Source organism: Anas platyrhynchos, chromosome 39, assembly GCF_047663525.1.
Source record: "Anas platyrhynchos isolate ZD024472 breed Pekin duck chromosome 39, IASCAAS_PekinDuck_T2T, whole genome shotgun sequence".
NCBI lineage: Eukaryota > Metazoa > Chordata > Aves > Anseriformes > Anatidae > Anas > Anas platyrhynchos.
In genome coordinates, this window is record NC_092627.1 from 1001255 (window position 1) to 1013349 (window position 12095).

The 12095-nt window shown below is 49.8% G+C and overlaps 1 protein-coding gene across 1 annotated transcript; it reads right to left on the reverse strand.

The window, feature by feature from the left end:
• Positions 1 to 6926: 6926 nt before the first annotated feature.
• Positions 6927 to 7862, reverse strand: LOC140001204 (olfactory receptor 14C36-like). The gene has a single exon (XM_072032374.1). It carries the CDS (start codon positions 7860 to 7862, stop codon positions 6927 to 6929), a length of 936 nt encoding a protein of 311 aa, XP_071888475.1.
• Positions 7863 to 12095: the final 4233 nt, after the last annotated feature.

A 12095-nucleotide genomic window follows, 5' to 3' on the forward strand; every position in this document is an offset into this window, starting at 1 on the left:
CACACTGGAACAGGCTGCCCTGTTTGAGCAGGGGTGTTGGATTAGATGATGTCTGCAGGTCCATTCCAACCTCAACATTTCTGTGATTCTGTAAGAAAAGGGTCATTTAATTAAAAAATAATTATTATTCTCTACTTCCCATCACTGAGTGATGCTCAGTAATGTTCTGGGAAGCAGGGCCTGCATACACATAGTGGCTGTACGGAAGGATAGATGTCTTCATAATGAGGGCCCCCTCTCTCCCTCCCCTTTCCCACCTTTTGTTGCTGAGTGTGACCTCATATGGTATGAAATATCCCTGTGGTTGGTTTAGGTCAGCTGCCCTGGTGATGTCCGCTTCCCACCTCTTGCCTATCTGCACCCTACTGGCTCTGGGGGATTTGGAGGTAGACTTGATGTGCCAGTATTGCTTAGCAACAGACCAAACAGTGGGATATCAGGGCTGTTCTAGAAAAAAGTGCCAAGCACAAGACTGTTTGGGCCACTGCGAGGAAAGTTAACTACCCCAGCCAGACTCAGTACTTTCCCTCAGGTACCAGATACCCCTCTCCGTGGTGGTCCACTTGCCTGGTAGACATAGAAGATCTTCCTTGAAGGGATACCTTTCCTTGATGCTTGACAAGTGTCACCTCCAGAGGGTGAAGCTATGTGCTACTTTTCCAATCCCTCTGTCAGTCACCCCTTCTCTACAGGGGGATCCCAGCTGCTTGGCTTCCCTGCCCTCTAAGTCCAGGCTACTGGCCCCGTTCTCCCAGCACTGGAGCAGCCAGGTGACAATGTGCTCCCTGGACGACGGCTGAAATCTTTTCACACATCTCATAGCTCACCCTGGGATAGGGATCATGTGGTTACTGATGCTCTTAGGATCCCTTCCTCTTTGCCCTCCTGTTCCCACAATGGCCTAACATCAGAACAGCCTGCCTCATCTCCTTCTTCCTCTTTTCTTGTCTGGGTAGGAGTTTCTTTCCTTTCAAAACAACCTGACTTTCAAATCTACTGTCTTTCACAGTAACGGACAGATTGAGCTCCAGCTGGGAGCTCAATCTACAGCCCCATAACATTTAGGACACGGCTCCAGACAAACTGACAGCATGCATGAGAAGGAATCACAGAAGAGGTGGAACATGGCAGCCTTCCATCGCTGTGACTCCTCTGTGCTGCAATTCCATTCAGCTGGTTACTCCTGTATTATCCAAACTTTCCTGCAGCTCCAGATGCTGCTGTCTTGTCAGAGAGCGCACAATCACACAAAGGCTGAACTGTCTGCCTGCACACGTGAACATCTGACATGATGTCAATGTAGAGCTTGGTAGCACGGTTTAGTGATGGACTTGTCATTACCGAGGTAAAGTTGCATGACCGGGGTTACAGGTCCTCACCTTTCTATGTTCCCTCTAAACTCTTTTACATTCCTGATGGCCTCATCCTTAAGAGTCTGATGGTATCATCAACCATTGCCAACACCCATGGCCACACCCCCACATGTCCCCCTTCTTTATATCAACCATCTTCTTGACACAAATATTACTCCATATATCACACACCCCATTGGGACTGTCCCGGAGGCTATGTGCATCCTCAGCTTAGACTGCATCAGGAGAGGGAACTGCAAAGTTCCAAGAGGGCACCACTGGTTGGGCTTTGGCAGAGCTGCCTTGGAGACAAAGGACATGAACCAGTTGTCTACATTGCTTGGCCTTCCACAGAATCCTTCTGTTGGGGGTTTGCGGAGGGCTGAAGAACAGCAGGTGCCGATGGCTACCATGGTGGCACACCTGAGGCAGCGTCACGCTAACGGAGACTCCCTGATTGCCATCCATGAGCTGAGTCATCGACTGGAAAGACAAGGTGTAGATGTAGAGCTTGGGAGCATGCTTTAGTGATGGACTTGTCAGCACTAAGGTAAAGTTGCCTGACCTGGGTTACACATCCCAGAGCAGTGTCAGGCACAACACAATTCTTTTTGCCTTCTGCATCTATAGCACAGCAAGTAGGACTTTGCCCTACTCCATTGACTGGGCAGCTTTTTCCCCTTTACTCTATTTAGGATTCTGTGTCTGGAAGGGGACAATTTCCCCAGTGAGGCCAGGCTCATGGGTACAGCTAGAGCCAATAAAGATATATTTTCTTTAGTTTTCACCCTGAGTTTTCCACAGATGATCCAAGATAGTCCATGGATGTCCAGGTGTCTACTGAGATTCAGGCTGAATTTCTCAGGATCCAATGATCATTTCAATCTTTTTATTTTATTTTATTTTATTTTATTTTATTTTATTTTATTTTATTTTATTTTATTTTATTTTATTTTATTTTATTTTATTTTATTTTATTTTATTTTATTTTATTTATGTTGTGTTGTGTTGTGTTATGTTATGTTATGTTATGTTATGTTATGTTATGTTATGTTATGTTATTTTTATCTGAACACACCCCTGACTTATCTTAGAAAGGGTTTCATGTGCTGGGCTGGGCTGCAGTTACAGGGACAAAGACCACTGCTGGCAGTGGAGGTGTCAGACCTCCAGACTCTGCTATTCCTCCTGATGGAGGTCTCCAAAGAAGTCACCCTGGATCAGCAGCAATAGGAGAATGATGATCCAAACGGAAATGCAACAAAATTCAGCCTTTGAATCAAGAAAATATATTTATTATGTGCTTTGTGAAATCTTTCCCCTTAACTATGTCATGCAAACTCTGCAATTAGCTGCACAAGGCGTGAAGGCTTGAAGAAAACTATGGAGGAGATGTTAGGAATTTCTGCATTTTAATGAGTTCCACGGTGTATTGTAGTGCTGAGTCTATGAAGCTCAGGTACTGAGAGGACAATGATGCAACTGCTAGAGAAAGTAAAGTCAGAAGGAAAAGCTGAAGTGACTTGCAGTATTAATGGGCCCCACTGAGGGCTGTTACTAACAAAGCCTCCCCAGGGACTAGTTAGGGTAGATAATTGGAGACCATGATTTCAGATAGGCAAAGCACTGTGCTGAGAAATGTTTTTGTTGGTTTTGGTGAATTAAAAGGTCCAAGGCCTGACCCCAGCCACTGGAACAGGAGATCCTGCACCCCCACGTCCAGCTCAAAGCTCTTGCTGGGGTCTGTGGGATTTGGTGGGCAGTGGGATGCCATGAGAAGAACAGTGGTGTGACACCTCTGAGCTGCTGCACAGGGTTGCAATGAGTATAACATATCTCCTCCTAAGCTACTGCCAAGGGGAAAAACCTTCACGGCTATTGGGCCTTCCCTTTTTACCAGCACCCTCTGCCTTCTCCTCTGTAGCTTTTCCTACGCTGTCCCACACATTGCCCTATTTTCTTGAAGTCTGGAGACATCCATCTCTGTTCGCCATCTTGCTCTCATGCCTTGCTTTCACTGATGTCTTGAAAGCCCTCCCCAGCTGTTCCTTGAAACACAAAGCCAGAGTCAGATCAGAGGGTGACATCTGGCACCACAGCATGACCCTTTGAGGGACATTTCTTCCTCCTTGTGACCAGTACCAGCCTTCCATGGAACACTTTGTGGCAAGTTTTGCTCTCCTGCTCTTTCCTGCTACCAAAGAAAGCTCCATCAGGGTGGAAACCCCTCCTAAAGTAGGCATCCCAACCCAGCAGGCTCCTTGTGGCCTCTCAGCCAACCAGACACAAGTCACCTCAGCAGCACCTTCCAAGCCAGGGGCCTGCTACTGGCCTTGCAGCTTCTTGGCTACACACAGCCAAGCCTTGAGCCTCCTGCTGTCCAAACATGGACTCAAGCAGAAGGGACAGGACAACCCATCTGGGGGCCTTCTTTCTGCCTGGGTCCCCCTGGCTCTGGAGGCAGAGGGGATCCCCCAGTCAGCATGCCAAGCAGGTGCCTTCTGCTGGCCTAGCAGGGCCACTGCCAGATGTCAGCCCAAAAGTGCAGCTCCCAGGGAGAAGTCAAGGCTGACCTGCCACCTCCAGACACAAGTGACCTCCCAGTCCCTTTCTGTGACATGTTTCTGCTGCTGCCCTATCAAGTGCAGAGACAGAAGTGACCTCACAGTCCCTGCCACAGTCACATTCCTCCTGCTGGGGCAGGAGATTCTGAGGCAGAGCTGAGCTCCTCTGAGTATCCCCACCCATCTCCTCCTTGTGGCTCACAAGCTGATCAGATCAGGGTGAGCAAGAGACTAAAGATAAAGGGAAGCGGCTGTAGGCTGTGTTTTTGCTTGAAGGGATACTTTGAGGTCAGGCATAAGAATAGTGGATTCCTGTCAGGGTGTGGAGTAGCATTTATGTTTGGGAATTAATATCACTGGTTAAAATATGGGAATGGCTTTACATGTCTGTTTTAAGCCAGCGTTACAACAGAATCTACATTGCCTGAACATTCTAACCTCACAGAAACCATTAATTTCTGCTGGCCAAACTCCTTTTCCCTCCCTCAAATCTCATATCTCTCTGGCCAGGCTTCTCCTGACTTCCCCATATCAGTCATCTTCATAGGGGCAGCTTTCTGATGGCTTTCATGATCTCAGAGTATCTGCCTCATATTCGTTGGGTACTCCTTTCTTGAGACTGATATGGAACCTAAGTCAGGATGGAAAATATCCCAAAGGCTGTAGGTGAACCCTGCACAATGTGCCCAGCAGCTCTTGTACCACCCCAAAATTTTGTTTCCTGCCTACAGCTTCTGGATACGGAATGCCTTCTTTGCACCCAGGCTATCTATTTCCAAACCCTCATGCATGGTTCAGTTTGCCCCAAGCATCTTGGAGGCAGTGGCCCCCTCTGTGTCAAAAACTGAAAGCAGTCCTAAAGGATGACTTCAGGCAAAAGCTGACACCTCTGACATGACAACCCCTACCCAAGAGCTCTTCCTCTATGGGGCCTACCAGGTACTTAGAAAGAGTTGATCTCAGAAACTACATGCACAGCAAGTGCCTTCTGCTGCCCTAGCATGGACACTGGCAGATGTGAGCCTAAAGGCACAGATCCCAGCCAGGAGTCAAGGGTGACCTGTCAGCTACTTCAGAAAGAGCTCACCTCACAGGCCGTTTAACAGCCATTCCCTTCCTGCTGGACTTAGTGTTTCTGAGGCACCACTGAGCTTGTAATACCACACCTACAAAACACTCCCTTTTTGGGCCAGGACCTGCCCAGGTAGAAATGATCTGGTTGTGATCCTCCAAGCTCATGGCACACCTGCTGGGCTCCCAGCCTCTCTGACACTCAGGAGCCAGTCCCGTGCCCGTCCCGGGAGATGCTAGGGAAGGAAGAACCTTGCAGGCAATGTTCTAGCACCATTCCATGTTGGCAGTCTGTCAGCTCCTTGTGCACAGTGAAGATCATGTTCGTATCCAGAAGCCATGAGCCTGTAACTGGCTTAGAAGACAGGAGAAGTGGCCTCCAAGTCCCAGCCCCAGCCCCAGCCCCAGTTGGTGCTGCTGCTCTGCATTGCGAGGGGGCTGTGGTGTCCGGGGCACGGGGGCACTCTGCAGGGCTGTGCTGGGCAGGCTGGGAGGCAGACCCAGCTCATGGGGTCACTGCCATTGCCCCAGGGCTGCAAGGAATCACTCGCCAGGCTCCTTTGCTGGGGCTGCTGCGTGCCCTGGGGCTGCAGAGCTCTCCTCTGCCTGCTCACACCAGACTGAGCACTTGAGCTCTGGTCAGCCCACCTTGGAGGAGATCCCCCCTTAGGAGGGAAGTGCTGCAGTGGAGGCCAGCTGTGCCACTGCCGTGCCAATTGCCTGTCCCTGCCTGCAGTCCCAGCACAGCCCCACAGCAGCACTGGCACCAAGGAGCAGCCAGGCTCAGCAGGACAGGGCGGCAGTGGCAAGAGAGCAGCTCTGCATGCCCCAATCGCTGGTGCTCCCTGGCCGTGCTGCTGGGATGGGACTCTTTTCCTCTGCACCCCTGCACATGGGCACGGCCCCTGCAGAGCCAGGCCAGGTCTCAGAGGACAGATGTCAGACAAAATGGCAGTTGAATTTTAACTCCATTAAGGTTAAATTCACAGAGAGCATGGCTTCACATGCACAGTCTATGAGCTATATTCAACAGGTACATCCATATCATTTTAATGGGTGTTCATTAGCTGAATTAATGTAATAAGAATATACACAAACACAACCACAAAAAAATCAAACAAAGAAAAAAAAAACACCACACAAACAGGTATACTGGCTTTTCCTTCAATTATTGACATTGCAAGTCATGTGCAGAAGCAGATCAGACATTTCTTGCATCCAAGACACATCTAGTCATTAATTTCCACAAGGCATCCTTAAGCTCCTGGCTCCTCATGCTACAGATGAGGACGTGTTCTGCTGGAGGCACCACTGAGTACAGAACTGCCACCACCAGGTCCAGGGATGGGCAGGGGATGGAGGGGGCTTCAGGCAGGCAACCATGACAGGCCTGAGGAAGACGGACACCGTGGCCAGGTGAGTGGGGCATGTGGAAATGCTTTGTGCCGTCCCTGCTATAGAGACGACAGGACTGTCACCTAGATACACAAGGTCTAATCCAAATACACTGCTCCTTCCTGTGGCAGCTGGGCTCTTGGCCCTGAGCCCCTCCTGGTTGCTGGGGCTGCTGCCCCAGCTCCAGAGGAGATGGGAAGAGAGGGATACTGAGACCAATGAGTTTCTGATGGTATCTTTATTGTCTTTATCTACCACGGAAGCCTGGTTCTCTATGTATGTTAGAAGATATGGTCAAAGCAAACACAAAATGTAACATTTAGAATGGTAAGAATTACATTATTAAAAACAAAATAAATTATTTTTACAGTTCTAACAGAGAAAAATAATTTTTAAAATATCGTATCATTTTCCCAAATAACATTTTATTTCTGTTAGGATTATTATTAATTAAAATGTTTTGATAGCACTAGTAATGATAAAAATGATATGATATAAGATGAATCAAAATTGCATCTTATCAGAAATACATCTTTTGAACACATCACTGATGATCAAGAAACATGTATTGAAGAAGTTTCCTCACTGCATCCTTCACCTCTTGGTTCCTCATGCTGTAGATGAGGGGGTTCACTACGGGAGGCAGCACCGAGTACAGAAGTGCAACCACCAGGTCCAAGGATGAAAAGGAAATGGAGGGGGGCTTCAGGTAGGCAAACATGGCAGTGCTGACAAACAGGGAGACCACGGCCAGGTGAGGGAGGCACGTGGAAAAGGCTTTGTGCCGGCCCTGCTCAGAGGGCATCCTCAGCACTGCCCTGAAGATCTGCACATAGGACACCACAATGAAAACAAAACAACCAAATGTTAAAGAAACGCTAAACACAAGTGGCCCAACTTCCCTGAGGTAGGTATCTGAGCAGGAGAGCTTGAGGATCTGAGGGATCTCACAGAAGAACTGGTCCACAGCATTGCCTTGGCAGAGGGGCAGGGAAAATGTGTTCACCGTGTGCAGGACAGCATCGAGAAAGCCACTGCCCCAGGCAGCTGCTGCCATCTGGGCACAAGCTCTGCTGCCCACGAGGCTCCCGTAGTGCAGGGGCTTGCAGATGGCAACGTAGCGGTCGTAGGCCATGACAGTGAGGAGATAATACTCTGAGCCAAACAAGAAGAATAAAAAGAAGACTTGAGCGGCACATCCTTGGTAGGAGATGGCCCTGGTGTCCCAGAGGGCATTGGCCATGGCTTTGGGCAGAGTGGTGGAGATGCAGCCCAGGTCGAGGAGGGCGAGGTTGAGCAGGAAGAAGTACATGGGGGTGTGGAGGCGGTGGTGGCAGGCTACGGTGCTGAGGATGAGGCCGTTGCCCAGGAGGGCAGCCAGGTAGATGCCCAGGAAGAGCGCGAAGTGCAGGAGCTGCAGCTCGCGCATGTCTGCGAATGCCAGCAGCAGGAACTCACTCACTGAGCTGATGTTGGGCATTTGCTGCCTTTCATCAAAGGTACTGCATAGAAGGAAACATACAGACTGTTAGGGGAAATTTCCCCGAACAATGCTTTCTTTTCTCATTAAAGCCTTCACATTATCTTTCTTTCAAGGTGACCTTTGTGTCTCTCCGTGGTTGTAGCCCTGCTTTGTGCTTGCTGAATGTCCTGTACACAGCACACAGGCACACAGATCTACTGCAGTGGAAAATGTCGTTGCTATGGGCAAAAACCTCTGCCAGAAGTCATTTCCAGGAGGGCTGCTCTGTCCATCCCCTGGTACCCAGCTGCTGGCTGCTTACAGCACTCAGCTGGAGGAAGGCTGCACTCAATGGTTGTGCTGAAAAATCACATCTCCTTGTCTGCAGGTCCTGAAGAACAGCTCAGAAAAGCTGTGGTGTAGCCTGAAAGCAGAGAGAAGAGAAGGGATATTCTCAGGTTCGTCACTAAACTGTTTATGTCTCAGTTGAAAGCAGTAGAAGCTCAGTCACCAGTGCAAATCCAACCACTCTGTTAACACAGAGCCTGCCCCACAATCAGAGCAGGAAGAGGCAGGCAGAGAGTGCAGGATGTGCCTTCTCTTTGCAGGCAGCCCCTGCACTGCCCTTCCTCTGCCCAAGCCCCTGGGCTCCCAGGCAGGCTGAGTGCAGGGACCCTGCTCTGCACCACAGCCCTGGGCAGCCCTGCCTGCACCCCCGGCTTCTCCTTCCTCCAGGAACTGCAGATGCATTGCCCTCCAGCCAGAGACTTACCGGGTTCAGGGCTGGGAAGTGTTCTCCCTCAGTGAGCTCTGTGCATCCTGCCACTTCTGCCTGCCTTTAAGCACTCTGTCTCTGCAGGCAGTGCCCTCAGCCCTGCTGCGCTGTGCAGAGGAGCTGCTCCTGGGCACAGCTGTCTCCCTGCACCACGGCCCTCTTGCCACAAGCTCTCTCTGTCCCACGAGCCCAGCCCAGCTCAGCAGCACAGCACCAGCCCAAGGCACTGCAATCACCCCTCTGGGGGCTTTGCTGATGAGCCCACGAACCTCAGGCACTCAGAGACAATTGAAGACATCTCTCCAGAAGTCCAAGTCAGAGGCAAGTTTCCTGCAGTGTCCCCCTGAGGGCCAGCACTGACATAGCCTCCCTTGGAGCTCGTTAGAGCAGAACCCTGGAGGCAGTGAGGACAAGGAGAGAAAGGCAATGTGAAGATGACACTGATGTGTAGACAAACTGGATGTGTGTCACCAAGCACAAGGGCCAGGCCTCGACTCCAAGTGCTTCGGAAGGGAGATCCTTTCCTTTACAGGTTGCTCAGGGCTCTTTATGGGGCAGTAGGAGATGGGGATGTGCATGGCCAAGTGCAGGAGAATGGTACGACCCCTGCCTGGTTTTTAGGTGAGGGGAAGGAGGCAATGAGGCCATGGTGTTTTATTGATCATCTGTCTCCTCCTAGGTCTCAGTGACAGAGACAACAGACATAGCCATGGACACAAAGTCCTGATCCTGTTGGGACTTTCAGCCTTGTCACAGCCCTCTACCCTGTCTATACATGGTTTTCCTTGGGACTCCGAGACCTCCACATTTTTCCTTTTTGGCTGCAGACCCTTATCTCTGTGGTGTCACAGCAGATCTGAGCTGGGCGTGATAACTCAGATCTTCTTGGTGGCCATGCTGCTCATAAGGAGCTCTGTAGGAAGCTGGCCTGGTTCCTCGTGAGGAGGCACCACTGCTCGTATGACATCCCTCATTGTACCCAGGGCCTCCTCCTCATGGCCACTACTCCCTCAGCAGGGTCCCAGTCTGCCCTGATGTGTGGCATTCCTCTTCCTCTGGTATAGGACTGGGCTCTTCTCCGTGTGAAAGTCAAGAGTTTTCTGAAGTCAAAATCCTGCTATTTCTCAAGGTTCACCCACAGGGATGCTCCATTCTGTCAGCTCTTAATGTCAGCAGGCAGATGGTTCAACCTTCATGTGACTGTGCTATCTCTGTCCAGACATCCGCAAAGCAAGAGTTCCAGGGTGTCGTGGTTTAACCCGGCCGGCAGCTAAACACCACGCAGCCGTTCGCTCACCCTCCCCCCTCCCTCTCTGGGACGGGGGAGAGAAATGGAAAGTGAAGCCCGTGAGTTGAGATAAAGACAGTTTAATAAGACAGGAAAATAATAATAACAAAATAATAATAACAATAATAACAATAATAATAATATGGTGATAATAGGGAAATAATAATAATATGTACAAACAAGTGATGCACAATGCAATTGCTCACCACTCGCTGACCGATGCCCAGCCTAACCCCGAGCAGTCCGGCCCCCTTCCCCCGGCTAGCCACCCCTATATATTGTTTAGCATGACGTCAGATGGTATGGAATACCCCTTTGGCTAGTTTGGGTCACCTGTCCTGGGTCTGTCCCCTCCCAGCTCTTACTGCACCCCCAGCCTGCCCGTTGGCAGGACAGAGCAAAAGGCTGAGATGTCCTTGGCTTAGTATAAGCACTGCTCTGCAACAATTAAAGCATCGGGGTGTTATCAGCACTCTTCTCATCCTAAGCCAAAACACAGCATTCCACCAGCTACTAGGAAGAAAATTAATTCTGTGCTAACTGAAACCAGGACATCTATCCACCCCTTATTCCATACCATTTATGTCATGCTCAGGTTACACTCTTTTCCATACATTCTAATTAGTCACCTATAGTAATCATGGTAGTGATAACATACAGTGTAATATACTAATTAACATGGTACAATTCAGTTTATGGGCTATTCTCACCCAGTATTAAATCTCCTTGAGGTACACACCGGACCTCTCCGTTCTTTTGCATCACCCACCAAGTGTATCCAGGTCCCTGAGCGAAAACAATTCCACGAATAGGTTTGCCTTTTCCTGAGGCAGGAGTAGCCCAGACTGTTTTACCCAGCATATTTTTTACATGCACTACAGGAACCTTATCCCCATCTACAGTACGTAACAGGTTTGATTGGGCAGGTCCAGCTCGGTTGGTAGATCCCCTAGTATTGACTAACCAGGTGGCCTTTGCCAAATGCGTATCCCAGTTTTTGAACGTCCCAGCGCCCATTGCTTTCAAGGTAGTCTTTAACAGGCCATTGTATCGTTCAACTTTCCCGGAGGCTGGTGCATGATAGGGGATGTGATACACCCATTCAATACCATGTTCTTTGGCCCAAGTGTCTATAAGGTTGTTTCGGAAGTGAGTCCCATTGTCTGATTCTATTCTTTCTGGGGTGCCATGTCGCCATAGGACTTGCTTTTCAAGGCCCAGGATGGTGTTCCGGGCGGTGGCATGAGGCACAGGATATGTTTCCAGCCATCCGGTGGTTGCTTCCACCATTGTAAGTACGTGGCGCTTGCCATTGCGAGTTTGAGGGAGTGTGATGTAATCAATCTGCCAGGCCTCTCCATATTTATATTTCAGCCATCGTCCTCCATACCAAAGAGGCTTTGACCGTTTGGCTTGCTTGATTGCAGCACATGTTTCACAGTCATGAATAACCTGTGCTATAGCGTCCATGGTCAAGTCCACCCCTCGATCACGAGCCCATCTGTATGTTGCGTCTCTACCTTGATGGCCTGAGGTGTCATGGGCCCATCGGGCTATAAATAATTCACCTTTATGCTGCCAATCCAGGTCCACCTGAGCTACTTCAATCTTAGCAGCCTGATCCACCTGCTGGTTGTTTTGATGTTCTTCAGTAGCCCGATTCTTGGGCACATGAGCATCTACGTGGCGTACTTTCACAGCCAGGTTCTCTACCCGAGCAGCAATATCTTGCCACAATGCAGCAGCCCAGATGGGTTTGCCCCTACGCTGCCAGTTGTTTTGCTTCCATTGCTGTAACCATCCCCACAGGGCATTTGCTACCATCCATGAATCGGTGTAGAGATAGAGAACTGGCCATTTTTCTCGTTCAGCAATGTCTAAAGCCAGCTGAATGGCTTTCACTTCTGCAAACTGACTCGATTCACCTTCTCCCTCAGCAGCTTCTGCAACTCGTCGCGTAGGACTCCATACAGCAGCCTTCCATCTCCGATGCTTCCCCACAATACGACAGGACCCATCAGTGAACAGGGCATATTTCTTTTCATTCTCTGGCAACTGGTTGTACAGTGGGGCTTCTTCAGCACGACCCACCTCCTCCTCTGATGATATCCCAAAGTATTTGCCTTCTGGCCAGTCCATGATCACTTCCAATATTCCTGGGCGACTGGGGTTTCCTATTCGAGCCCGC

What these genes read in the sequence shown, in the direction of transcription:
- LOC140001204 (XM_072032374.1), bottom strand. Translation starts at nt 7,862, where the DNA reads ATGCCCAACATCAGCTCAGTGAGTGAGTTCCTGCTGCTGGCATTCGCA.